Source organism: Tasmannia lanceolata, unplaced genomic scaffold, assembly GCF_043159265.1.
Source record: "Tasmannia lanceolata isolate RefF3 unplaced genomic scaffold, GAP_Taslan_0.1 ptg000019l, whole genome shotgun sequence".
NCBI lineage: Eukaryota > Viridiplantae > Streptophyta > Magnoliopsida > Canellales > Winteraceae > Tasmannia > Tasmannia lanceolata.
This window is the reverse complement of record NW_027518696.1, coordinates 1,491,473-1,517,632: the sequence shown is the minus strand read 5'-3', so window position 1 is coordinate 1,517,632 and position 26,160 is coordinate 1,491,473. Positions and strand designations below refer to the sequence as shown.

General features: G+C 38.4%; 2 protein-coding genes across 7 annotated transcripts; one reads left to right on the top strand and one right to left on the bottom strand.

Moving 5' to 3' along the window:
• The first annotated feature begins 242 nt into the window (after positions 1 to 242).
• Positions 243 to 16,073, top strand: LOC143852554 (phenylalanyl-tRNA synthetase, putative / phenylalanine-tRNA ligase). 6 transcript variants are annotated; one of them, XM_077361979.1, is made up of 20 exons: positions 243 to 352; positions 538 to 605; positions 733 to 885; positions 1,024 to 1,146; positions 1,665 to 1,757; positions 4,515 to 4,571; positions 4,929 to 4,984; positions 5,232 to 5,324; positions 8,210 to 8,300; positions 12,138 to 12,175; positions 12,298 to 12,336; positions 12,693 to 12,769; positions 12,930 to 13,014; positions 13,086 to 13,182; positions 13,454 to 13,550; positions 13,697 to 13,768; positions 14,265 to 14,331; positions 14,569 to 14,694; positions 15,507 to 15,561; positions 15,642 to 16,073. In XM_077361979.1, exons 3-20 carry the CDS (start codon positions 739 to 741, stop codon positions 15,693 to 15,695), a joined length of 1,467 nt encoding a protein of 488 aa, XP_077218094.1. In that variant the 5' UTR covers positions 243 to 352; positions 538 to 605; positions 733 to 738; the 3' UTR covers positions 15,696 to 16,073. The 6 variants fall into 6 exon arrangements, with proteins under 6 accessions (XP_077218094.1, XP_077218093.1, XP_077218091.1 ...); XM_077361978.1 differs by having other exon boundaries at positions 538 to 614; positions 738 to 885; XM_077361976.1 differs by having other exon boundaries at positions 244 to 352; positions 538 to 614.
• A 749-nt stretch (positions 16,074 to 16,822) lies between these two features.
• On the bottom strand, positions 16,823 to 24,565 carry EMB2219 (Mitochondrial transcription termination factor family protein). The gene is made up of 6 exons (XM_077362796.1): positions 23,464 to 24,565; positions 22,870 to 23,275; positions 21,627 to 21,842; positions 21,327 to 21,434; positions 18,727 to 19,001; positions 16,823 to 17,638 (listed from the first exon to the last, which is right to left on the bottom strand). The coding sequence occupies exons 1-6, from the start codon at positions 24,096 to 24,098 to the stop codon at positions 17,434 to 17,436; spliced, it is 1,845 nt and encodes a 614-aa protein (XP_077218911.1). The 5' UTR covers positions 24,099 to 24,565; the 3' UTR covers positions 16,823 to 17,433.
• Positions 24,566 to 26,160: the final 1,595 nt, after the last annotated feature.

The window sequence follows — 26,160 nt, the reverse complement described above, 5'->3', positions numbered from 1 at the left end:
TTGAAGGGTTAGGATGATCCGATGGAGCTGTTTTTTGGGCACACCCTATCTATGTCAGGACCATCAAATGAACTAGAGGGGTGTAAATGTAATTATCCCATAATATAATTAGGGAGATGATATTTTCACCCCTCTGCAGTACGTATTCGCCCCCTTTTTACGTGATTTGACGTCAAAAAGCGTTAAAGTTGCCTACTGTTCACGTTATAAGTGGGCGAATGCGTACTACAGAGGGGTGAAAGTATCATCTGCCTATTGTGATCTACGGATGTATTTGCGTCTTTTTCCCCTCTTTTCTGTTCTGTTCTCTCTCCATCCAAGCGGAAAAGAACCCTAAAAACCTCATCTGCGAGTAAGTCGTCTCTCAAATCCTCTTTTCTTACTTTCCTTTTTGTCCTTTGCATTTCCTATTCCGGGATACCTTTATTACTTTTGTTTTATTTTAGGCTCTTCGATTGTAATTTCTTTTTCATTTTTACAATTGCTGATTCTCTTTCCATTCATCTGTTCCGAAATCTCACTCCAAAACCCTAAAAGCTGCAATCTTTTTGCTTCCACTCGGTTGTAGACGATTTGGGCACACCCATCAGAATCACTTTCTCTTGGTATCAGAAGTTGGGTTTCTTCTTCTTCTTCTCCTTTTTTTTTTTTTGGTTATTTGAAGTTTAGTTTAATTCCTTGTACTCTGTCTACAGTTATGTTGTTTAATTCCTTATATTTATTTTGTCGTAGTTAAGAATGGCAGAGGAGGCACTTTTAGGATTTCTGCACTCGAATGAGGAGTTAACAGACTCTGGCCAGTTCGCAACCAGCATTGGTATTGACCACAACGAGATTGTCAACGTCATCAAAAGCCTTCATGGTTTCAGGCTGATCGAGGCACAGGTGCTGAAAACCCACCCTAAATCTTTCCTTTTTGCCATACTTTGGATCTTCTATTTTCTCCAATTTCGGTTGTTAAGTATTCCATGATGATCTCTGAGCATAGTTCATGAACCTCTTTTGTTTCTCTAATCTATACAGGATATTAAGAGGGAAAGTTGGGTACTTACTGATGAAGGGAAATCATATGTTCTGCTGGGCTCACCTGAAGTGCAGTTCTTCTTGGCCGTGCCGCCGGAGGGAATCTCACGTGAAGATTTGCAGGTTAGGATGTTTTTGTATTGATTGACTATCTTGATTTAGCATTACAGTTACAGACATGGGTTTATGATAATTTATTTTGTTTTTGGCATTATTTGACTTGTTATATCTGGGTATGGGAACCTTGGACTAGACTTGAGGTCCTATGGAGAACGTTACTGAGTTCAACTTGTGACTCCACCCAAACAAAGCAACCTACCTCGCTTTTCATATCTGGATTTTAAAATCTCGGCCCATAAAACCACCAGAATCTGTGGTAGCTTTCACCGCTATTAATTCAAAGGGCTGAGTTGAGGTTCTGAATCCCCCAAGCTCCATTGTTGTTTTATTTTTAGATTGTCCATGTGTTTATGCGATATTCATTTCATTAGGCCCAACCTACCTCGTCATGACCTTGCAAGAGCCATCTTTATTTTTAAACCTTTAGTTGTATACTCATTTTCTATTTATGTTATGTTGTTGAACACTCATTTCAAATTACTCTTGACTAGGAGTATGATATTGCTTCACATTTGATGCAGAAAAAGGTTGACCCCTCAATATACAAAATAGGTTGCAGCCAAGCAGCAAAGAATAAATGGGTGGAGATCGGAAAGTCATTGGTGATAAGAAAGGTAATGCAATTCGGAATTAATGGTTTCCTTAAGCCATGCATTTCCATTTGCAACCATGAATTATTTCCAGTTTAGTTTCGATAAGATATAGAAGTTGTTTGAAATTTAGCATATTTAAAGAAGTTCTGCAAGTAGGAATCTATATAATAGTTGCTTTTTAAAATTTGGCTACTTTATTGTAGATGCAGTGCATTGCTTACTGCTAGGAATGTGAGTCCCAGGTAGGCAACCCAAGAGGGGGGTGATTGGGTTTTATAAACTTTTGTTCTCTTTTCAAAGATTAATTAAAAATTAAAGCAGAGAACAAATTAAACATAAAATGTAAACCCAATGCAAGGAAGGAGATAAAGAAAGAGATAGAGAGCAAAGAGAAGTGTACCAGCGATTTTATAGTTGTTTGGCACAAACCAGCATACATCCACTACTCACGAGATATGCCCTCCCAGGCTTCACTAACCGGACTTCTTACGGGTGTAGTCCAAACTGTTACAACAAAGCTTTATCTTCAAGCTCCTCCCGTGGTTGATTTCGTGCCTCGTACACTCCAAGCTTTATCACCAAGCTTGATTTAAAGGGTCTTCAAGGTGCCCTCCACCAAATTACAAAGATTATAATCCTCTCTCACTCAAAATATGTCCAACTAGAGGCACATAGGTGTTTAGCACTCAAAATCATTATCAAATAAGGCTTAAGAGTGTTCCATGGGTTTTTAAGGGGGTCAACCCCTTTATACAGAGCAACCAAGCCAAAACTAGTCGTTATTAAGCTCAAATGATCATCTCGTCGATCAAAGATATAGCCGTTGGGCTATATTAAAAAAGGCGGTTCCAGGGGTCCGGTCGACTGACGGTCCTTCGGCCGAGCTTCAATGTATTTTGCCTATTTCAAATTTTTGGCTTTTGGGCTTTGGTCCACTTTGTTTCTTTAACATATTTTAAGTTTTTTTGAGTGACTCTAAAGTGGATTTTCATGAGCGATTATATTTGTACAATCTAATTTACAAAGACTTGACTTTCTTCTTCAAGTCTTCCCATCTTCACGGATCTCCACCTTCTCTTCGTCTTCCTTGATCTTCATGTTTGCTTCAATGCCTTGCTCCATGCTCCTTGATTTTGATCCTTTAGAAGAAATCTTCAACTTAAACACAAAACTCGTTAGTACAACTAAATTTCTTTTTCTTTTTGAATGATAGTACAACTAAGTTACTTAATGAATCAACTTGTGTTTGGAATCATCAAAACATGACTTGGAAGATTGCCAAGGCTGGACCCTTGGGCTTACACTTACTGATTCAGCTGTGGATATAAATCTCGTGTTTTTTTAATGGCTAAGAGCAAAATAATATTAAGAAGGAAGAGGAGGCCCACGACTGAGATGGTCGGGGCTACAACAAAAGGAAATACAGTAAAAATACAAGAGAGACTAACATCATGGCAATAAAAAATAAAAAATTTCCAAATCAGCCCTCCCGACCCAGTGCAAGCCAACCTATCTGCCCCTCCATTGGCTGATCTTTTAACATGCTGAAACCTTACACCAAAACTTGCTATTCTCTCCTGAATCTTATCTATCAACCTAGCAAATCTCTAGAGATGAGAGTGACTTCCTTCCAACCACCTGATCATGTTAAGGGAATCTCCCTCAACAATCAGTCTCCTAAGAATACCTGCACCCACTATCCTGGAACCTTGTAAGGCCGATCTTAGTTCAGTTTCACTGGAGTCTGTAACCCCGATTGGGCCAAAGAAAGCCCACCTGGTCAACCCCATCTCGTCCCTTAGGACTCCCCTAATTCCATCCGGCCCCGGATTGCCCAAGCTCGAGCCATCAAAATTTAGTTTTAGGAAGCCTTAATTGGAGGAGTCCAATGAGGAGAGGCAGCCTCCTTCCTCTCGCTGATAACAGAAATCTCCCGCCATCATCTCCATAAATTAGAGCCGGAAGTGAATATGAAACAGGGGAGAATCCTAACCCAAGAGATGGATAGGGAAATGACTTTGATGAACATATAATACGAGCTTTTAGATAAATCTTTAAAAACTCTGTCATTTCTTTCCTTCCATATCAACACAAAGAGAACTACAAGCCACAAGATCCTCCCCTTTTCCATGGGTCAAAAGGCCAACTTCTAGAAGTTCTACCAAATGACCCGCCGCATGTCAATTCTCGCAAGAATTCTATTCCAAATCTCTCTGGCCATCCTGCAACGTAAAAAGATATGGTCCATTGATGCTCCCGATTGAATACATAGGGAGCAGTGATCAATGATTAACATTTCTACGGAAAGCCTAAATTAAAGATTTCTGATATTTATGGCCTCTTTGGGACAAATCTTAATTGAAATAAATTTAAATCCAGAAATTTCCATCAAGTTAATTAATACTGGAATTGATCATGACCTTGTTGCTGTAATTGCCCCTAACATGCATCAATCTCGGACCATATCCCCTGAGACAAGCATTGTCTCATAAGATACAACATGATTTTTAGAGTGAATATTGTATGCCTTGACGATATATACACTTTGTGTTTTGTATTGTACAACTGAAACATGAAGATGTGTTGAGCAATGCATCAGTATTGGCTGATACTTAAAGCCGTGTTTGGAAATGTATGATACTTGTGGTGTTTTTTTTTTATGAATGCAATTTCTCAGCGTGTCCAGAAATAGAGATGTGCACTTAAATGTTTTGCAACAAATACTGGTTGTGATATGTTTTTTTTTCTTAGTACTCACCTTTTGTCACTTTTTTGTAGGTTCCACATGTGGAGGATAGAGTCAAAGATTTGCTTAAACGAATTCAAAATGGAGAGGTGCAAAATAGATTTGGTTATGTACATCAAATTCATTAGCATGTACAGCGTATAAACTTCTGATACCTGCTAAAACAACAATGTTTCTATGTAAATACATGTCTAACAATGTGGTAATGCCTTTCCACAATATTATGAACTATACTTATTCTAATACAAGGCATAATAACATTACAATGTGGTAAAGCATTGCCATTCATATCGTGCTTTTCTTTTGCTGAAATCGAATGGTTTGTTATCATCTGATATCTGTGGAATATTGGGGGAGATTATTGACCATATCAGTTTGTGGTTCTATATCCTTGTCAAGTCACTTCTTTGACTTTTATTGATAATGTAGCTTTATTGGTTTTGCAGGTTGTTGACCCTAAAGATGTTGATGATTTGAAAAAAAGAAAGCTTATTGCTCTGCAGTAATGTTCACATTTCCCTCAATTTTCATTCAGTTTGTTTATATGTTTCTACTCTTTTATTCTGGATGTATATGGTTATGTCACACCAAGTGAATTTGACAATACATCTTTTTTCTGAGCTGTGCATTCTTCTAGATATGTAATACTTTTTAATTGACAGTGGAGCTTGACATATCTACTAGCAAAATATTCTTGACATTCATATTACTGTTTATTTTCTTTATGTGTTCCTTATTGCCTTATGCAGGACATGGAAGGGCTACTCATTAAGGAAAGGTCCTAATTACACTCTGAAAAGAACGAAAGCGGCTACTGATTTAAATCGAGATCAGCTGCAGAGGTATTCCAAATTAATGGTTCATTTATTATGACTGAGATTTCTGGAATATTGTCGAACCCACTGAACCGGGTGATAGGATTTAGCTATGAGCACCTTGATTTTATCTCTGGCATGTTTTGTTGTGTTCTCATTTATATACTTATATAAATATCGGGGCTAGTATCTCCGCCCTAAAGTCCCATGGAGAAAAAAAGGGAAGATTCTTTGGAATATATCTCTGCTGGCAATATTATGGGTACTATGGAAGGAGCGAAACATACATGTTTTTAAAGGCTACACAAAGAGAGTGCAATTCCTATACAATAAGACTATAGCCTTGACCATCTTTTGGGCGAGGACTCTCCCATGCTTCAGGTCCGTGTCTGGCCATGACTTATGGTATGGATGGCAGGCGATTTGTTGTTACTCAAGTAGGGAACCCAAGGTGTCGTAGGATAGGGCAACACCCCCGCACCCATGACACACACACACACACACACACACACACACACACACACACACACACACACACACACACACACACACACACACAAAAAAGGGCGTCTACAGTTAAATTTCAATTGACAAGTATAGGGAACCCGAGACAATCAGGAATTGAAGGTGTATTCAGGGGCGAGTTTGGGGTAGTGAGTTGTGCATTTATGGCCCCCCTTGGAGTTGAAGATGCCAACGAGGCTGCCATTCAGCAAGGAATAAAGTTTCTTGAGAATGTGGATCTAAATAGTGTGGTGGTGGAGGGAGACTCACTCAATGTGATTAGATGGCTCAAAGGGTTTGGGGCAGTGAGTTGTGCATTTATGGGCCCCATTGGAGTTGCAGATGCCAATGAGGCTGAAGTACGTACTATTCATCAAGGAATAAAGTTTCTTGAGAATGTGGGTCTAAATAGTGTGGTGGTAGAGGGAGACTCACTCAATGTTATTAGATGGCTCAAAAGGTCCCACGCTTGCCCTTGGAAATTCGCGGCCTTCTTTTACGAAATCGAAGACCGAATTGGTGGCGCTAATATTTCCTTCCATCATGTTAGGCGATCGGCCAATGATGTTGTTGACAGGCTAGCTAGGGAGGGAATAGAAAGGGAGAGTGGAATTATTTGACTTTCTCCCTCCCTAATTTTCACCTTTTTTCCGTTGCCTCTTTTGCTCTTTTTTTCAATTTTGTGTATGTTGCTGTTCTTTTTTGGACCGTCTTGGTCCTCGTTTCTTTATAATAGAAGTGAGGCACTTCCACCCATATCAGTTCATATCAGTTTGTTCTAGACATAAAGGTAAGTATATCTAATAGGACAAACAAGGATAAGTGGAAGTGCGTAAATTTATGGGTTGGCAATACCAGCTCCCTATAAATATTCCTGTATAGATTCTAGCGTATCTTTTTTTATGAATATTGGTTGATAGAGACCAAAAATATTAACAAAATATGGAACAAGAACGAAGAATCCAATACAAGGGGGCACACCTTGATTCTGATCCATGGTTTAGCTGAAACTTTGAATTTATTGTTGGCAACGTATTGTGTCGTGTTCGACAAGAAATGCATGTCCACACGTGTCAACGGTCCTTTCGACACTTTTAAATATACTATTAGAAGTGTCAGACTTAAGGTGTGTGTTTGAACACGTTTTTGTACCATGTAAAGTGTGACATTCCGTTTTACTATTGAATATTGTGTTTACCTCTTTTATTATTAAACTCTCTTTTATTATAAACACTTCTTTTAGCTCTTCTTTAATTACCATTTGCTCTTATATCCTCTCCCTTAAACCTAAAATCCTAAACAAACTCTTATTCCAATATTATATTCATTGTATCCTGTTGATCTCCTTTTCTCGCAGCATATTGGAAACTAAAGAGAACTAGATTAAATTGATGAATGCATTGCTATTTCATTATCTCATTGTTTTAGATTATAATTGATTAATGCTACATTTCATCTCAAAAAAATAATAATTGATTAATTCTAAAATTTATTAGTTTGTTAAATGAATATTGTATTTATATTGCTGCAAATTATGTCAGACACTCCACATCTGTATCGAAACATCACACAGATCCGTGTCCACAAATCATGATTTTATACACTTTCTGTTTTAGCCGTGTCTCACACTCTGTGTCCGTGTCGACACCCAACTCTCATGTCTGTGTCCACAAATCATAGATTGTGATGAACCATTCACGTGGTAGGTTTCACTCAATTAAAACAGAAACGAAAAGGTGAGTTTATCCCATTATCAAAACTTGATAGTGCCAATATCAGCAGCCTATACACGCACACACATGCATGGAGAATGATCACACGCATCCGGGAAGCATTATATTACCATGCCCTAGTCTCTTTCATACACAAGGGGCACACCTTGATTGTGATGAACCATTCACGTGGTAGGTTCCACCTTAGATTGGCTATGGCCCAAAAATCAACCAATTTAACCATGTCTTCGGTGCCTTTATTGGTCACTGAATCTGACTATTGTATATTCATATTTTGTATTGTCTTCTCTATAGATCTTGATTGGATGCTTAGGATCATCCAATCATAACAATATTGGCCTTGAACCATCAAGGAGAGGTCTACTAAATGAAAGGCTTAGATCAATTATAGTCATCCTCATATTGTACGATAGAGACTAGGAAGCATAGTAATATAACGCATTCAGGATGCATGTGATCATTCCTCTCTCTCTCTCTCTCTCTCTCTCTCTCTCTCTCTCTCTCTCTCTCACACACACACACACACACACACACACATAAACCATTATAGATATTCAGATAAACTTCTTTCAATTCATATGTGGATCCCTATTTTGGGTTTCCTATCGTAGTTAACAGTCTTACAGATACAGTTTATCATGCTGACAGTTATTGTTTGATTGAATGTGTTCTAAGGGGTGACTGGAAGGATCTCGAGTTCAAAGAATATAATTTCAGTGCCCGAGGTCAGCCCATGGAAGGTGGCCATCTACATCCTCTGCTCAAGGCACGAATTGCCCATTCCTCTTCTCGAATTTCGTGTGATATTTCGTTAAGCTTTAAATCAATGAAATGTTTGAGCAATGTTTGTTATAGAAACTAGAAACAATTTGCTGAACTGACACATTAAGGTAAAGAAATGCTTCTTGACTTCTTTTTGGTTGAAGCCTCACTAGTGCTGTTCCATAATGCTAGGATATAACTTTTCAAAAAAAATAAAAATAATAAAAATAATGCTAGGATGTTACCAACTTGTAGGATTCGAAAACTTACGTATATATGCCTATTTGATTGGTCGCAACATCTAAAATTCAATTACTAATGAATTTTTAGGTATGCATATGTGTGTGTGTGTGTGTGTGTGTGTGTGTGTGTGTGTGTGTGTGTGTGTGTGTGTGTGTGTGAAGTGCTAAACTGAAGGGTGCCCTTGCAAACCCCAAGGGCACCCCATTGGATCTGCATCAACCAACCACATTTATCATTCCTTTTTGTATTTCTTCATTGCAAAAGGAGATGTGACTGTAGATATTACAATTTCGGTCAACACCACGGTTGCCGGAAGTGTAATATGGGCAAAATTTTAGGACCCCGTGGAAAGGGCGGTTCTCTGGACCCTAGCAGAGAGGAGGGAGTCTGAAGTGCCGGAATCGATAGCAGATTTCTGGAAATTCATATCCCCTCAGCTAAGACAGTGAAACGTAAGACAGTCCTAAAGAGATGTCTAGTGGGTTGTATGAAAATCAACTCATGGAACCTGGATGTGGTCCGGGAATGGGCCAAAAATCCTTGGGAAATTCCAGATCTCCTGAAACCTTTTAAGATCAGCCTAGTGGAAGTCCTATTCTATTTCGAATTGGAAGCCCAAGCATCTCGGGTCCTACGTTGTGGAGGAGACGCTTTTGGGGGTCATGACTCTTCCCTCCAAACTTGGAACCCAGTTTTCAACACAGGAGCGAAGTCTATATGGATTAGATTTTACGATGTTCCTCTACATGCATGCACAACTCCATCGCTTGAAGCTATGGGAAAATACTTTTTGTATTATAAGTTAAATTATCTGGGGACCATGACCACTGCTTGGCCTTTGCATCTGTAAAAGTCCTCACCACAGACTGAAGAATTTACCACCATTTATTAGCTTGAAGATAGAAGGGAAAAGCTATTTAGTGGAGGTTAAGGCTGTGCCTGAGGACAATGGCATTAATGAAGAACATTCCTTGGATATTAGTGTCACTATGGGCAGTGAAAACATTCAACGTGATGAAGGCCAACGGTATTCTGGTGAAATGCAACTAGAGGAAAACTCTTTCCATGAAAAGGAAAAGCAGTTCTCTTGTACTGCCAGGAAAAAGAAATTCAACCTTTGCCAAAGGCCAAATTCAAATTTGATCCAAGACCAGACCAGCCTGAGACGTCATTGGCCGGTATGTTAATACCTCGAGTAGAAGAAGGAGGTCGGCTAGTTAAGATGCATAAGCAATACGCTTTTAATGCACGGACATGTGGCACCACCGGAAAGGACTTCCAAAACCGAAGGAAGGGGGAAAAGACAATAAGGCGTCTATTGCCTCGAAAAGGAGAAAGGAATTAGTTACCCTCAAAAAACAGTCTTAGAATTTGAACAGGAGAGATCCGGAGAGGCGATATCCTGATAGAAACGTGTCGACCTCAATAAGAATATGAAAAGTTTCCGTATGAGAAAAGGAAACCCCATGCACGTATGTCATCATTATAGGAGTCATTATCACAGGTCCTTAACCCTAGAGACTACTAAAGGTGGCTTCTCCCACTATAAGAGGAAATCGGCAGGGCGCTCTATAAACAGAAGAGAGAAGAAAAAGAAAGACATCCTAGCCAGAATCTTAACGATGCTGGATGAATTTTGAGCAGAGTGGGGAATCTTCCTCCTCAAGTGAAGGTGGCAAAATCGATTACAAGGGGAAGGGCAAAGTTGATTGTTTGAGTTGGAAAAAAAAGACTCTCAAGAAGAGTGGATATGAAAAGAAAAGGGTAAATCTCGGGTCGGCAACTAAAAGCAAGATTGCCATGGAATACCTGGAACTTCAGTGGAAAATGTTTGAAGAGGAGGCAAAAGGCAAAGAGGAAGAATTATTTCAACTGACAGGAAAGCGATCAATTGAGGAGGTATGTATTGGTGTGCAACTTGCCATTCTTTCAGAAGCGTTTGGAAGAAGAGCGGAAGGTGCTTTAAGAGGCCAGTGGGGATTGAGAAGATCATTAGAAGGAGGGATCTGCTATTCCGGACAGGGAATTTATTATGTCGAGAGACTCGATGGACATGGATCTTAGTGGGAAAGTCAAGGACTGTCTTTGAAGGGCGGAGCAGCATCCCGTAGAGGAAGAGAAGGGAGTCTCCGGAGATGTAGAGAGCACCACACAGGAGGAAGTGGAGCAAATCCAGTTGGAATCGCATGAGGGGAAGACTACCTTGAAGAATTTGAGGAGATGGCCAAGATGTGAAACGTACTGGATATAATGTTATAAGGAAGATGTGGAGGAGACAAAAAGATTTTTTTGATATTGAAAAAAGAGATGCTGATGAGAGGGAGGGTAAGCCCCCTGGTCGTGGGACGGATTGCCAAACTACCCTTGGTGATGTTCTGGAAACCTATGCATGCTCTAAGAAAAAAAGCACCAAGGGTGTGTCATTTTAGCTCTATCTACAAAAATAAAGGTTGTGGCTTTAGATGGGGCCGTGGCTCAGTTGTCAGTTGGTTGAGACTTTGTATCTCAACCTTGAGGTCGTAGGTTCAGTCCCAGCTTACCTACCAAATCAACAGTTTTCAAAGCCAGGAGGCTCTAATGTAGGATAATGATGTTGAATAATTTTAGGGAAATGATAAATTCACCCCTTTTCTTTACTTGGGACAGCCGGCTGCAGTGTATCTATGACTGCAGAGGGGCTGGTGTACTTCACATGGAAAGGATTCAATGGGCCTGATTGCCACGTACACCGCGGCCCGCTGTCCCAAGTAAAAGAAGGGGCTGATGTATCACTTCCCTAATTTTATCTATGGATGCTCTAATACCACTTGATGCAAAACTAATTGCATAACCGACTCCCAGTTTAGGGTTAAATTTTGAAACCCTGAAATTTCAAAACTGAATAGGTAGCGCGCATCCGTAGTAGATAAAATTGCTTTTCTGGAAGGATTTGAAGTGAATAGTTTCAGGCTTAATCTATAATAGACAGATCAAAACTTAAAACTGAATTTTCAGTTACAGAAATTTGTGTTTTTAATTGGACTACTTTTCCAATCTAAAAAATTCAGAATGTTGACAACTTAAGATGGCTTCTTGAAACAATCAATGGATTAAAAGGTAAACAGTCATGAATGCATTGTTACGAAACTTACTCAACAACCCAACTGTATGCTGAGATTATTTCCCAAAGATGGTAGAACCAAGCTGATTACAGATGTGGGGATACCCTATAAAACTTGTAGAAAACTGAAAGAAACAGGCGGGCCCCGTCCTTAAACGTGACTTAATGACTAATAGTGGCCCTACAAATAACTCAACTTAAAATTGAAAGACATAACATAAAGTGGGCCTCATCAATTAACTAAATAACTTAAAAACAAAACCCAAATCACACCCTATGGGAATAAAAGTAGGCCCAGGTTTTGTAGGGCTTAAACTTCTCTTCTCTTGCACTTTTTGTGATACTTCCCCCCCTTTTGGTTTCATGACTTCATCTTTTTCACTGCATTAGGTACCTAGGCTTTTGGTGTCCTTTTCCTTGTTCAACATAAAATCCATATGTAGTTGTTGCAACTTGCAACTTTCTGTATGTTGAGTGTTTATAAGCTCGTCATTTCAGGTGCGGGAGCAATTCCGAAAGATCTTCTTTGAAATGGGGTAAGGCAGGAGTTAACTTCATCTGAAATTACATTACCCATCTATTTGTATTATCTTAAGATATACTCTCGAGAGTTGAAAGTTGCTGCTTATTCTGAAGATTGACCATGTCCTTGGTGCAGTTTTGAGGAGATGCTGACAAATAACTTTGTTGAAAGCAGGTAGCATGTTTTTCCAATTCCTTCTACGCTTGCATGGTTGTTGTACTTTTACACAACATTTCATCTATTTGTATTGATGTAGTTGTAGACAGATGAATGTATGTGGGAAGAGGGTATGAATTTGTATGCTATAAGATTGTCCATTTTAATGCTGAATGGGTATCTGTAAGTCTGACTGAATGGTTTATGGAAAAAAAAAACATGTGTGCGAGTGATAGTGGTTTATGGAAAAAACTAAGTTTGTGGGCCTTCCTCTCATCTTTTCTCATGCTTACCTAATCGACCATTTTATGAGTTCTATGATCTTTTCCCATCACAAACGGGCCTGATTAAGTTGATTCTTCTTTTCTTTGCAGCTTTTGGAATTTCGATGTCTTGTTCCAGCCCCAGCAACACCCTGCTCGTGATTCACATGATACCTTCTTTTTACAAGGTTGGTTAGACGTTCCTACAATACTGAATCTACTTGAATTTGCTATTACCGTGGCAAATTGATAACTTTATTTCTCAAAAAGGAAAAGAAATAAAGTTTGACAACTATTCTAGTTTGGGTATCCTGCCAGAGATTAATCACTTGACACTTACATTGGCAGTTCCTTCCACTACGAAGCGGCTGCCCGAAGATTATGTTGAGAGAGTGAAGAGTGTGCATGAATCTGGTGGTTACGGTTCTAAAGGGTATGTTACTTTATATTCTTCTGCATGTTAGCATGTTAAGAAGTTTCTCATGTATCTCCTTTTCACTGTAGATATAATTACGAATGGAAAAGGGAGGAAGCAAATAAAAATTTGCTCCGGACTCACACAACTGCAGTTTCCTCAAGGATGCTTTACTTGCTTGCACAGGTACTCGCAGCTATCAAGTTTCTGAGTTTAAAAGGCTCCTGATATAATTTGATCTTTTGAGTTTTTGGATTGAGTTTTTTAAGGTCTTTAAGAAAATGAGCCACCCTTTTAATTAGAACCAAGCCTGGATTAGTATAGTGAAGCACTCGACTGAGTTTTTTATCACTGGTTTCTGTGGAAAGTTCTGTATTCACAGTCCTTTCTATATTTTACCCTTTTTATGTGTCTTTACCTTTTTTTTGTGTACTAAGAAGTGATATGGTAAGTGCAGAAACCTTTTAGCCCTAGACGGTATTTCTCTATAGATCGTGTTTTCCGTAATGAAGCGGTAGATCGAACACATCTTGCAGAATTCCACCAAATAGAAGGTATCTATTATCAGAGGTTTATCCTGGTCTTTAAACTTCGCTTTTTGTGTATGACTTATTTAGAGATCTTAGTAAGCAATCAAAGCTTTATGTTCTGTTTGTCTATGGCATCATGAACCCTTTTAATCCTTTGTCTCTGATCTCAGGTCTTATTTGCGACCGAGGGCTTACTCTTGGTGACCTTATTGGAGTCTTGAACGACTTCTTTGCACGCCTGGGTAATGCATTTCTGCAGCCCACTTAGAGTAGTTGCTTTGAACTATGCATCAATGTTCACACTTGGACTCAACTTGGAAATCAGTCAACTTGGAAATTGATCTTCCAATTATGAATCCAACCTGGTTAATTCCATGAAATACCAACTTCTAAAAATTAGCCCAGTCTAACACCATATCATCCAATTTTTTAATTTATGAACTAAAATGTGAAGTTAATACTTTAGACCCTGACTACCTTTCAAAAAAACAAAAAATATCTTGTCCCTGACTACCTTTCAAAAAAAAAAAAAAAAAACTTGGACCCTGACCTGGCTTAACTTTCTTAGGAGTCAATGAGCTAGTTCTTAAACCATGCTTTGCATCTCTGAATCAATATTTCACTAAGCATGTCTGCCATTGCTTTTCCACTCCTTATATAAATTTTCAAGAATGGGCTCATAATTTTATAAATGAACAGCCGTTGATATTTCTATTTGATGCTTGTTTCTGGTTCTAGGAATGTCAAAGCTCAAGTTCAAACCTGCTTACAATCCATACACTGAACCAAGCATGGAAATTTTCAGGTAGGGCTATCTTGCTATTGTACATTGGACTAAGTGCTGCAAATCTTCTACTCGGGGATGCGGTAAACATTTATATATGTATACGATACATGTATATGTAAATATATGTATATACACACGTTCAATGGGTTGTACAAACCAATGTCAAAAATTCCAAATAAAGAGACTGGAGGACAGTACTTAAAACAAGTGTGCGGTAATACCATTTCACATGCATGTAATTTCTCTATTTGTCAGTTATCATGAGGGGTTCAAGAAATGGGTGGAGGTGGGGAATTCTGGCATGTTCAGGCCTGAAATGCTGCTTCCAATGGGGCTCCCGGAGGATGTATCTGTGATTGCATGGGGCCTTTCCCTTGAAAGGTAAGAACCACCTTCTGTATTGTAATAGATCTACATCTTTTTTTTTTGAAAGATAATAATAGACCTAGCTTGAATGATAATACGTATGTAACTTTTTTTTTTATATATCGGTCAGTGAACTCCTAACAAACTATTAACAGCCGATCAGAGAAGTTTAAAATAAAGGGAGGAGTACAAATACCAAAACAAGGGAGTGCTAACGAGTAATGAAAACAGTGAAGAATAGAAAATCTATCTTAAAAATAATAAAAATCTAGAATCCTGTTCATGCCCATTTTGATTGTCAATGTACACTGGCCAGTTTATCTTAGACATGGATATGGCGCATCCGTCATATGATGTGGTTGCAGGTCTGTACAGGTATATCAAAATACGAATAATATGCTAAGGGAAATGTTATCGGCACAACCATGTTTTGATATTTGCACAAACACATCGTATCTTCTATTATTTAAAGAGCTGTCAAAGGTCATTATCGTTCCCAAAAATGTCATTACCATGTTTATGCAATTATAAAAACATGGTTGTGCTGATAACATTTTCCTATGCTAATGTAAGATTCCCAAAAAAAACAGAAAAAGGTAAAATAAAAATGCAATATAATACTAGGAAAATTAAAAATGTAAAATTAAATTAGGGAAATGTAAAATGTAAAATAATCTTTTGAAAATTATATTAAGAAATTAATCTCAACCTGTTAAAACACCTGCCGTAGTTTTGATTTGCATTGACATAGCCAATACATCTAAGCATGTATTTCACGTAGGATGATATTTTTGAAGAAGAATTGACTTGTATGTTTTGTCAATCAGACCTACCATGATATTGTATGGAATTGACAACATCCGGGATCTTTTCGGACACAAGGTACACATAATATTGTCTTTTAGAAATTCATAAAATTGTGGCCTTACTCGACATTTGGTTCATGTCCTTTCTGTGTGCAGGTGGATCTCAGTCTCATCAAGACTAACCCAATCTGTCGCCTTGGAATTCAGTAGGTTGTGGGTCCTTTATATGTTCTCCATTTTTTTTTATCAAAGAGTAAATTGGATCTTGAGCTAATTTATTTCCAGGAAGTATTGATTGATGCCTTGGAGGAATTGGCATCATGAAACCATTTTTTACCAAGCTGGTTTTAGTATAGAAGTCTAAACTACCTGTAAAGAGATTTGATTCTTTGCTGGGATGGTGAACTGTTTGCTTATACTAATTTTTAGCAAGCTGGTTTTTCAGGTTAGTGGTCAGTGAGGAATATGTTGTGGTTTCTTACGCAAGTGATTTATTTTTGCTGAAATGTAAGAATGATTCATCTGTACTTCGGACTACTTTTAGATGCTTCTGTTATATTTATATTTTTCAGTTCTTGTTGCTTTTCCTATTTTTTTGTTAGCATATGGTAATTCGTATGTTCCCATCTGGCTTAATAAATCATAGAAATTTAGGTACAAGTAATCTAAACTAGGTTTGGGAGGCACTTGCAATGACCTTTTTTCCTTCCTTTTTCACAAGGCAGAGTGGGGGTGTTTAGTGTTAAGCACTTGCTGCTCTTTCCTCCAAGAGAATTCAATCTATATATCACACAATTGTAAGCCTAGGTTTTAACTTGATTACCTATGATTACTGAGGATTAGTGGCTGTTTATTAAGAATTGTGAAACCTAATTTTATGTAAGGATTCTAGGGTTTGGGATTGTTTTGGATAGGCTTACTAAGGCACTTTGTTTTGGATTTTGAGAACCCATTTTTGAGTGCAAAACTGATTATTGGACTCAAAATTAAACGTAAATTTAAGTCTAATAAATCAGTTTTGGACTCAACAGGTTCTCAAAATCCAAAACAAACACGGCCTTAGGCTTAAAAGTAGGCCCATCAAAGTCGTTAAAGTTCCTCCAGTGCAATCTTGACCCTTGATTTGGATCCTTTGATTGATCTGAATTATTCACTTGAAAGGCCTTTGATCTCCTCTCTCCCAAAATTAAAAAATCATGCCAATGATTAAATCCTAATAACTAACAATGTTAGTTTTAGGCACCGGTTGTTTGATGATCCAAGCCATTTATCTGTTAGGAATGCAGATTGTTGCTTCGTTGTTATCTTACTGTCCATTTAACAGTCACTAAATTAGAGGATTAAAAACATACAATGGGAGAGGATTAAGAACCATGAGAACCATAATTCTAGTCATTGAACATGGACTGTAAAAAACTACATATAAAACACGTATTATTGGATGCCAGGATTGCATGAGTAACGAGATTTTGGAGCAAAAGGAGATCCGAAGCATGAGGCCTATCAAATGAATGGCTCAGATCAACCAAACGTGAGACCCACTGTGCCATAGCAACCTCTACTGAATCCTTCTTCATTGCACCCCTATCCACAATGCAGGCTGAGATTTTGGTTTTTCTGCTTCAGACTGATTAGAAAATAAGGCTGCATTCTTTAACGCTTCTCTACACCACTTCTGGGCTTTTTTCTCATCTCAAAGCATGAAAAAAAGATGAAGGAAATTGACATTAGTCAAATCCGACCCATTCTCCCTGTTAGCTTCATTGCCTTCAGAACAGATCGATGGCATTTGAAAGATAATAAACTGCTTACAAAGTTACAATACAATGAAGACTGAATGATGACATTTGAAAGATAATAAACTGCTTACTATACAATGAAGACTGAAAGAGGCAGTCTTTGTATGATTATCCCTTCACAAATGGTGTACTAAATTTGCTCTTTGGGGCTAGCTATGGGCTGTTTGAGCAATAGAGAGATCATCCAAGTCACCTGATTCAAACCTTCGGCGCCTTTCAACTGCATCCTGTACCCTCCGATCAAACTCTTCATCGGGGCCTGGTAACATGTAGCGCAGCTTGAAATTTATCCGGTTTTCCACCAACACCTTATGCCTGGGAATTATACGACATTCAAGAGAATAACTGAAGAACCTGCAGAAAGCTTCTTATGATCAATTGCGGAGTATGCAATATTCAAGGCAAGAATCCAACTGTTGGAACATCACATTCATAGGCTTCAAACTCAGACTCCCAATCAATCAAAAATAACAAACATAATAATTAGACAAGCTTTAAACTAAAAGGTCCGGATCAATTGCAACCCCAATTCCACAATAAAATTTTTGGGCTGTCCAATGACCACAAGGAAATTCCTCTTTCTTCCTGTAGTTGATAGGTGAAGACAGGATAAAATTGATTGAAGGTTTACTCTGACAGGATATCCTTTGGCTACTAAAAAAACACATGTTTGAGACCATCTTCTTAAGAGATGTTTATGGATCTGATTAGGTGCACAACAAGTTTTTTTATCTGATATTTTTTATTGCACATATGCAAAACATGATACATTGTATTTTCTCTTTGCAAACATGCACAATAAATTCATTTACAAAATATTTTTTTCATACAATATATTATACTTTGGGAAATGATATCAGCCCAACCATGTTTTGATATTTTCGCTAACCCATCTTGTCCTGTTTTTTTAATGTGTAACCCCATCTTGTCTTTTAGTATTTAAAGAAGGGCGATGATATTTTCACCCCCCTGCATTACGCATGAGCCCACCTTATAACGTGATTTGACGTCAAAAAGCATTAAGGTTGCCCATTCACGTCAAATCACGTTATAAGGGGAGCGCATGCGTAATGCAGGGGGGTGAAAATATCATCTCCCTTAAAGAACTGTCAAAAGTTTTTTTTTTTTACATTGAGTAATGCTATTATAGAACCGTTTCACTAACCCATCTTAGTCATTTTCCTATTACATTTCCATGAACCAATTAAAAAAGAAAAGACAAGCTGGGTTTGTGCAAATATTAAAACGTGGTTGTGCTGATATCATTTCCCCATACATTTTGTGTACGTGATAAAAGAATAACAGGGCAGAATTGTCCTCGAGATTAAATAGATTCCAAGTGTGGGAAAAATGTTAAAATATAGTGTACATAGCTAGAGAACCTGTAAATAAGCGTATAAAGCTAAGACAACAGACAGGTAGGTGATCTGAGATGTTTCTACCTGGGAAACTCAACGAGGTCCTGCAATGGGCGGACCATAGTTCTCCTCAAGTAACGGTACTTGGGCCGGAGGACATCCAAATTGTATCTCAGCAGTGTTGGAAAATCAGCGACCATCTCGCCAAGTGATTTTAGGGGAATGCCCAGTGACAGAAAGTACTTCACACTAACTTCCAGCTTATTAACGATGCTGCACCCCACAAGCTCCGGCTCCAATGCTATCACCTTCCCAATATCCCTCTGGGTTACTCCGGCTTTTGTCATCAAGAAAATGACCTGAGTCATAACCAGGAAAATGTAAGTGGTGATTGGCATATATTATTGTTCTGTGCAACATAAAACTGACAAGTAACAAAACTGGGATGAGAAAAAACAAAAAGCATTTATTGGTTAACTTTGAGGCCGCCAAGAAGATAAGGGGATTCATCAATGTAAGAGGTCAATCTATTGGTCAGTTATATGACAAAGCTTCTATGAATGAAACCCAAGCACTCTGAGCTATGTCGCGTGGCCTTGGCAGCCAACTCACAAAATAACAGACATGCAACCATTTAGGCAGCCTCCAGAAGAACCATATTATATTAATGAGAGCTAATCAAAGAGAACAAGTGTTGCCAGCTAGCTAGAACATTTGTCACAGATACGAGAAATAGCAGGAACTGGGTACTGGGAAACCTCAAAGCCCTGAAATCTCATAATATAGATGCCGCAAGAATCAAATATGATACGGATAAAGATCCTTGAAGTTTAGAATCCTTAAAACCTTTATTGTACTTTGAAAGAAACACAAGTCTGAAAAAAATTGCAAGCATCAGGCCTATTCCAAGCATTTCCCCCAACTTGTGAACTAATGACGTTAGTTGTCTGACTATTTACTTTGCATTGGCCAGTCAGGACACTCAACAACAACAACCAAGATAAGCAATTACTCATCTCTCTTTTTTTCTCCCAAGCAATAACATATCTTTTCGTAGAACAAACGAGATTACAGAATGAGCTTTCCCCACAAACAAATGAACTCTATTTACTCACCTTGAGTTCTGAAACAAAACTATATCATTGAGGATTACCAGTTGACATTTGGGCTTTGCATATTTGATCAATTTGTATGATTCTCCACTCTACCTTGTGCTGATACTTTGAGGAAAAAGGGGAAACATGAGCAAATGGGAGATGGGGTGAGGTTGAGAGAAGAGGGGAATGGGTGGGTATTTGAATCTTGTTTGTATGATGTACATAAAATTAGGTACTGAGCTAATCTAGGTTGATATGGTTTTTAGAAAGGGGCATGATATTGCCTACCAACTAAATTATCCCTTGCATCTCGTCTCATTTATTTTAATACCTGCTTGAGCAGTGCTAAGTTTACCATCCAGTTGCTTTTTCACAGGAAAACCCATGCCCTTTAGATGCAAATGAAAGTCGACAGTTCAGCATATTCTAGGATCCAAATAACTCGATTTTCACGCATGAATTATTTGTCTCCAAAACTTGAGATAAAGGGTGTAAGCTGAAAAACGATTCACTTCAAACCATTGGTTGCACCGTCCCTGTCGCTGAAATCCAACCATTTTGACTTCGAACCACAAAGTGAAAAGGCAATGTGAGTTATCAAGCATGAAAATGGCCTCCTCCTCAGTGAGAGGCCACTGCATTTTATAGCAGATTTTGGGCTGAATAAAATTTGCTCGACGTTTGAGGTTTGAGTTCAAGAACTCGTATATCATAGACTTCCAAATAGATGTGAAGGAACTCCGTACCAGGTGCAATTGATGTTGTTGTAGAGCATTGGTGCTTTCCAACGGATCCACACACAATTGACATATCCTAATCACTGCTATAGATGTGCATGAACGGAGATCCAAACCACCCACCAAGGCCTCATATGGGATTGGGCACACAGCTAGTCACACTGATCATGTTAACTCCAACCCTAAGGTTGTTTTTCCATGCTTTGGGTTTTCTGTGAGAAAACCTCCTAAAAATGTTGGCAATGAGAAACTAATTCCTGCAACACTCTAAGGAAAACCCCATGCATGAGTGTCTGACGGAGGAGAAAATAAAAGCAATGCTAATATATAATTATGTAGCTAAGTAAGATTGTGTTGTTTAACATGTATTATAGAGAATATAAAACATTGGAGAGAAAAAATGATGAAATTACAATCGATTTTCAAAAAATATTGCTGAGTTGGCTTGGAAGACGGAACTCGGGAAAATTGCCTCAGTTTGGCAACAGATCCAAACTCCTCCTTAAAAAGACCAGCCGATTCAATCATCGAACAGAGTGATTTTTATAAATTCACAAACTAATTCATTGATTCGACTAATTTGAACTTGACAAAAAATGGACAACAATTACTGAATTAAGCCCAAGAATTTGAAACTAGGATACAAAAGTAATAATGAATAAATATGCATGATAGCACAAACAGAGACCATGATCACTTCATCAATACTAATAATAAAAGATAAGCATGGCAGATGCAATGATATAAGCAAAAGATAATTCAATATTTTCAGAGCAATACAAGTCCAAGAATATGTAAAGGTTATAAGAGAAATAATTTATATCCAGTGAAAAGTTAAAAGAGGACTAACCACTGGCCGGATTTTCTTGTAGAGGCTATACGTTAGTAAGGGTGGAAATTTGACTAGCACGCCACCGATGGCTTCTTCCCGGATGCCAATGTCCTGTAAAAATCGAACCTTCACAAGGGGAAAAGGCCTACATTAGTAAATTGAAAACAAAAAACTTCACTGCATCACTGGCAGTCAGTAGAGACATCTAACATAATTTTCAATTCATTTAACACACTAAACAATCACAGCAAAGGTGTGTGTGTGTGTGTGTGTGTGTGTGTGTGTGTGAGAGAGAGAGAGAGAGAGAGAGAGTCATACCTTTGGGGCAATGGTTGTCTCCAGGTCAACACAGAAAATCATCGGTTTCACTGTGAGTATTCTCCTCATTCCATCACGGCGAACCCCTAGGTAATATAGATACTTCACAAGGGGTTTCCATCTTTCCTCAATGCTGCAACCCATCAGTTGTGGTTTGAATGCTAGTAGTCGACCAACATCTTCATTATTAAGTCCAAACTCCTTAAGATACTCGACCTGAATAAACAAGCCCAATTTCTTTTCATGTAAGTAATGACATCAGACAAGCTCTGCTTGCAACTCATCTAATTAATCAGGTTCTTGTGAATCGCGTCGTATTTCCTTAGCAGTAAAGATATTAAAAGCCTTCAAATTTCCAAATAAATTAAATAACCCAAGCCATATTCTCAGTCAGCCCAAAAAGCACTTCACTTTGGAAAGCTTCAGTTAAACAAGCAGTATATTTGAAGCCAGTGAAGTAATAACAACTACTGGCTATGTAGTAGAAACCTATTCTCATCCCGTAAGTCTTGATATCATTGGCTATTTGTCCCCCTTAACAATCTCAGTGAGAATTGTACTTTATGGTAATCTTCCTTGAGCCAATTCCGAAGAAAGCCAATTATCGTAAAATATAATTCTATCCCTCTTCTGTTCCTAACTTCTAGGGAATCCTCAATGACTACCCGCGTCTATAAAATAGAAGTGAATCGTGTTTTGCACCAATGTGCTTGCCCATCTACGGAACACATAGGTTTGGTTAGCAATGAAACCATTTGGGTACAAGGCATAAAATAAATCTAATAAAAAAACAAATGGTTTAGATTTATTTTGTAACATAGAGATTTGGTTAGCAATGCAACCGTTCTCGAGAAAGCCATCAGATATGTTGTTCTTTTTATCTATTTTCCTTAATCAAATGATAAACACCTTTCTTTGAAAACTCTACAATAGGAAGTAAAGTTGGATAAAAAAATTAAAAATTACTGCCATGTTATCAATATAAATCACTCTTACACCAAGATTTGCCTATTTTTTTGGCCAAAAAGTTCTTTTCTTGAAGAACATTCGTCTGAATTCTCAGCATTTGAGTAAACACCAGCTGGATGCAATTAATTGAAATATTTACATTGTAATGCCTCAAACATTTGATTTTCAAAACAAAAGCAACAGGAAATGACAGTCATTACACCATGTAGTCTACTTATATTTAAAAACAGAGCAGCCACATCACGTATCGTTAGTTAGCGAGGAAGGCAGATACCTTGCAGTTCATCTCTTCCAGACTGAAGAACCCAAGAGCCCTGGGGGAGTCGAAGATCATAGTACCAAAGTCCTTGTCATTCAAACCCATTTCCAAGTAGAAATTCACCCGAGATTTAATTTCTGCCATGGAGAAAGACAACAACTGTGGACAGCGGCTAATGGCAAATCCCATCCATTCCCTCCTCACTCCGTGGCTCACGAGATATTGGACAATCTCCTCCAATTCCTCCGGACTGCGCTCCAAGATACCATTTGCTCTGGTAAGCACATATCCAAGAAATTCCCCTTTCACATATACTGATTTCAGCCAATCAACCAAGCATCCCAGCGAATCAAGATCTCCCGTAATCATGCATATGAGCTTCCCAATTTGCGGGTATGTGAACGAATTATGCTTCAACCACCTAACCATGTGGATCAAAACTAATTAACAAACAATCAAACTAGGATCTTTCTTCGAATTATGCTTCAATTACCTAACCATATGGATCAAAACTAATTAACAATCAATCAAAACTAAGATCTTCCTTCCTAGAAAGAAAAAAAGAAGAAGAAGAAGAAGAGAGAATGGGGGAGAGATTGGAGAGAGTACCGGATGAGGGGAATGACCTTGGAATTTTGAATGTAGATCTTAACGCGAGCATCGAATGTGGAATGAGAGAAGTCCGGGAGCTGCTTCATGGACGCTGCTCCGACCATCACACGGTCAATGAAATCCGGCAAGCGAGAGACGAGGTTCGATGAATAAGTCCTACTAAGTTTGGAACCCCACATGAGTCTCTTCAAGATCTCAGCAGTGACCTTTCGCCGGATTTCCAGTGCTCGCCTCAGCATTTTATCATTGTCTTCGTCATTGATCTGTGTCAGGAGATGGGAATTGGAATTGGAATAGATTGAGCCAGGGAATTTAGGGATTTTTGTAATAGAAAGACTAGATTCTAACATCTTCTCTTTTGCCTCGTCTTCTTCGTCTTGGTCTTCTTGTTTTTGTTTGGAGAGACGGTGGAGAAGAAGGGCAGTGGATTTGGAGTTGTGGTTTCGAAAATGGTGAAACGGGGGTGTTTCTTCTTCTGTAGATTTGTTGGGCTCGTGATTGTGGGTTTGGTGGTGGAGAGAAGAAGAGAGGGGGGTGAGGAGGAGGGGTTTTTGGGGGCGAATATTTGTGTTGGTGTAGTTGAAATTAAGAGTAGTGGGAATTGGAGCAAGGAAGTAACAGCCATGAGCCATGGAGGTGTGAAAAAAAGATGCTAATGCTGATGGAGTTTACATTGTGAGTAGGAATGCGTGGTTTCGGATGGCATGGGTTCTGTTCGTTGAAATGCCTGAAAGAAATCGGGGATTCTTTATCCACTAACTAAACTCAAAAACTTCCTACTGTTATTGCTAGGCCTGAGTCTTCATGCTGCATTTCCTATTGGTGCTATTGTCACGTTAGAGTCCATGGTTAGTGCGACTACCACCGTAATCTCCACCGAAGTGATTCAAGAATGATTCCTTTATACTACATATAGTATGTACTTTGAACCGCATCAATCCTTGCATATGCTTTGAATATCATATCCCAAGAAAGCACTTTCTTACCTTATGTCACTAATTTGGGAAATGATAAATGCGCATGACTTGGGGCACCCCAGCTACGCTGTTTCTATGACTGCAAAGGGGTTGATGCACTTCACATTTGAAGGAGTGGACGCACCTAATTGCCACGTACGATGCAGCTGGGTGTCCCTAGTAATGAAAAATGGTGCATTTATCATTTCCCCTAAATTTTTATATTAAGTATTAGAAATAAGTGATTAGGAAGGATGCTGGTTCTCGAATTGAACAATAAGATATAAAAAAAGATTATAAACATATGGAGCATTAATCACTAGAGCCCCAACCGTCTATATATAGAGTATTGACTGATTGCCAAGAAAAAAAAAAAAAAAAAACAACGCTAGGGGCCATGATTTATCTGATCACGGTGCTATTATCAATAGAATTTGGGCGAATATCCCTTGTGTAACTTTGTTCCCAGCTGCCATAAATGTTGAATCTATCCTTGGCAGATATCCCAAATGTAAGATGAAAACTACAAAAATCAACGACTTATCTTCACCTGGGAGAACCCTAAGCAAGTCTTGATCGAGGCTTGTGGATCAAGGGGTCATGCTTTTTTTTTGAAAATTAAATTAGTGGGTAATGATGTTATCAAGGGGTCATGATTGGTGTTATCAATAGAATTTGGGCAGCCTTAAAAGTGAAGGAGCATAAAAGTCACTTTCTTTTTAGCAATTTTCTTTCGAGAATTGATACCCACTCTCATAATTTGATAACGGCACTACTTTCTTTGTTATACTCATTTTTTAAGTATCTTTAAGGCCTTGTTCACTTGCTTTCGCGCCCCGTGAAAGGAAAGGAAATATGCGCCTATTCTCCCGAGAATCCTATTTTAGCGTTGTTCTGTTACGTTCATGAGAAACTAGTTTTGCTCACGTGGAAAATAGAAAAGTATTATGTGGAAATATCATTTTCTCACCAAGACGGTATTTGCTTTCTCACCAAAACAGCGAGATTACGTTTCCTTTTCTTGCGAGAAAGGAAAAAAAGTCGGGCTCCCCATTTCACAACTCGACGAGAGTGAAAACCCTAGCCTCCTCCATTGTCATCGTCTCCGGCAAGCTACCTCGTCTTCTCCGGCAAGGTAAATGTTTTTTCACCCCCCCCCCCCCCCCGCCCTCTCTCTCTCTCTCTCTCAATTTTTTTCTCCTTTTTTGGGTTTAGCTCTCTCTCTCTCTATTTTCTTTGCAAAATAGTTTTGGATCTGTTGGTTGAACATTGCTGTGGTTTTTTTTTATGCAATAGCTATTAGATGTTGGGGTTTTTGTAGGTTTTTTGGTTTCTCTTACATTAGGGTTTCATATCTGTGCTGAATTTTGTTGTCATTATTTTGTTTATCTTGTAATAGGGTTTTTTTATCTTGGCGGTTTTGGATTTTTTTCGACCTTTTTACTGCTTTTCACCATTTTTCTTTGGTTTTTGTAGTGTATAAGGTTCGGATTCTGGGGTTTTTTTTCATTGGGTTAATTTCTAGGTTTTTCATGGGTAATCTAGGGTTTTTTAATAGCTGATTACATTTGAAATTTTAGATGGTTTAATCATGTGCTTATTACTGTGCTTCTTAGGGTATGCTTGATGTATTTGGGTTTTTAATGGGTTTGTTAGGGTATGCTTGTATTCATTACTTGATGTACTAGTAGCTATTGCTTGTCATTGGCATTTAGGTTTCATTGTTGTTGGAAGATTT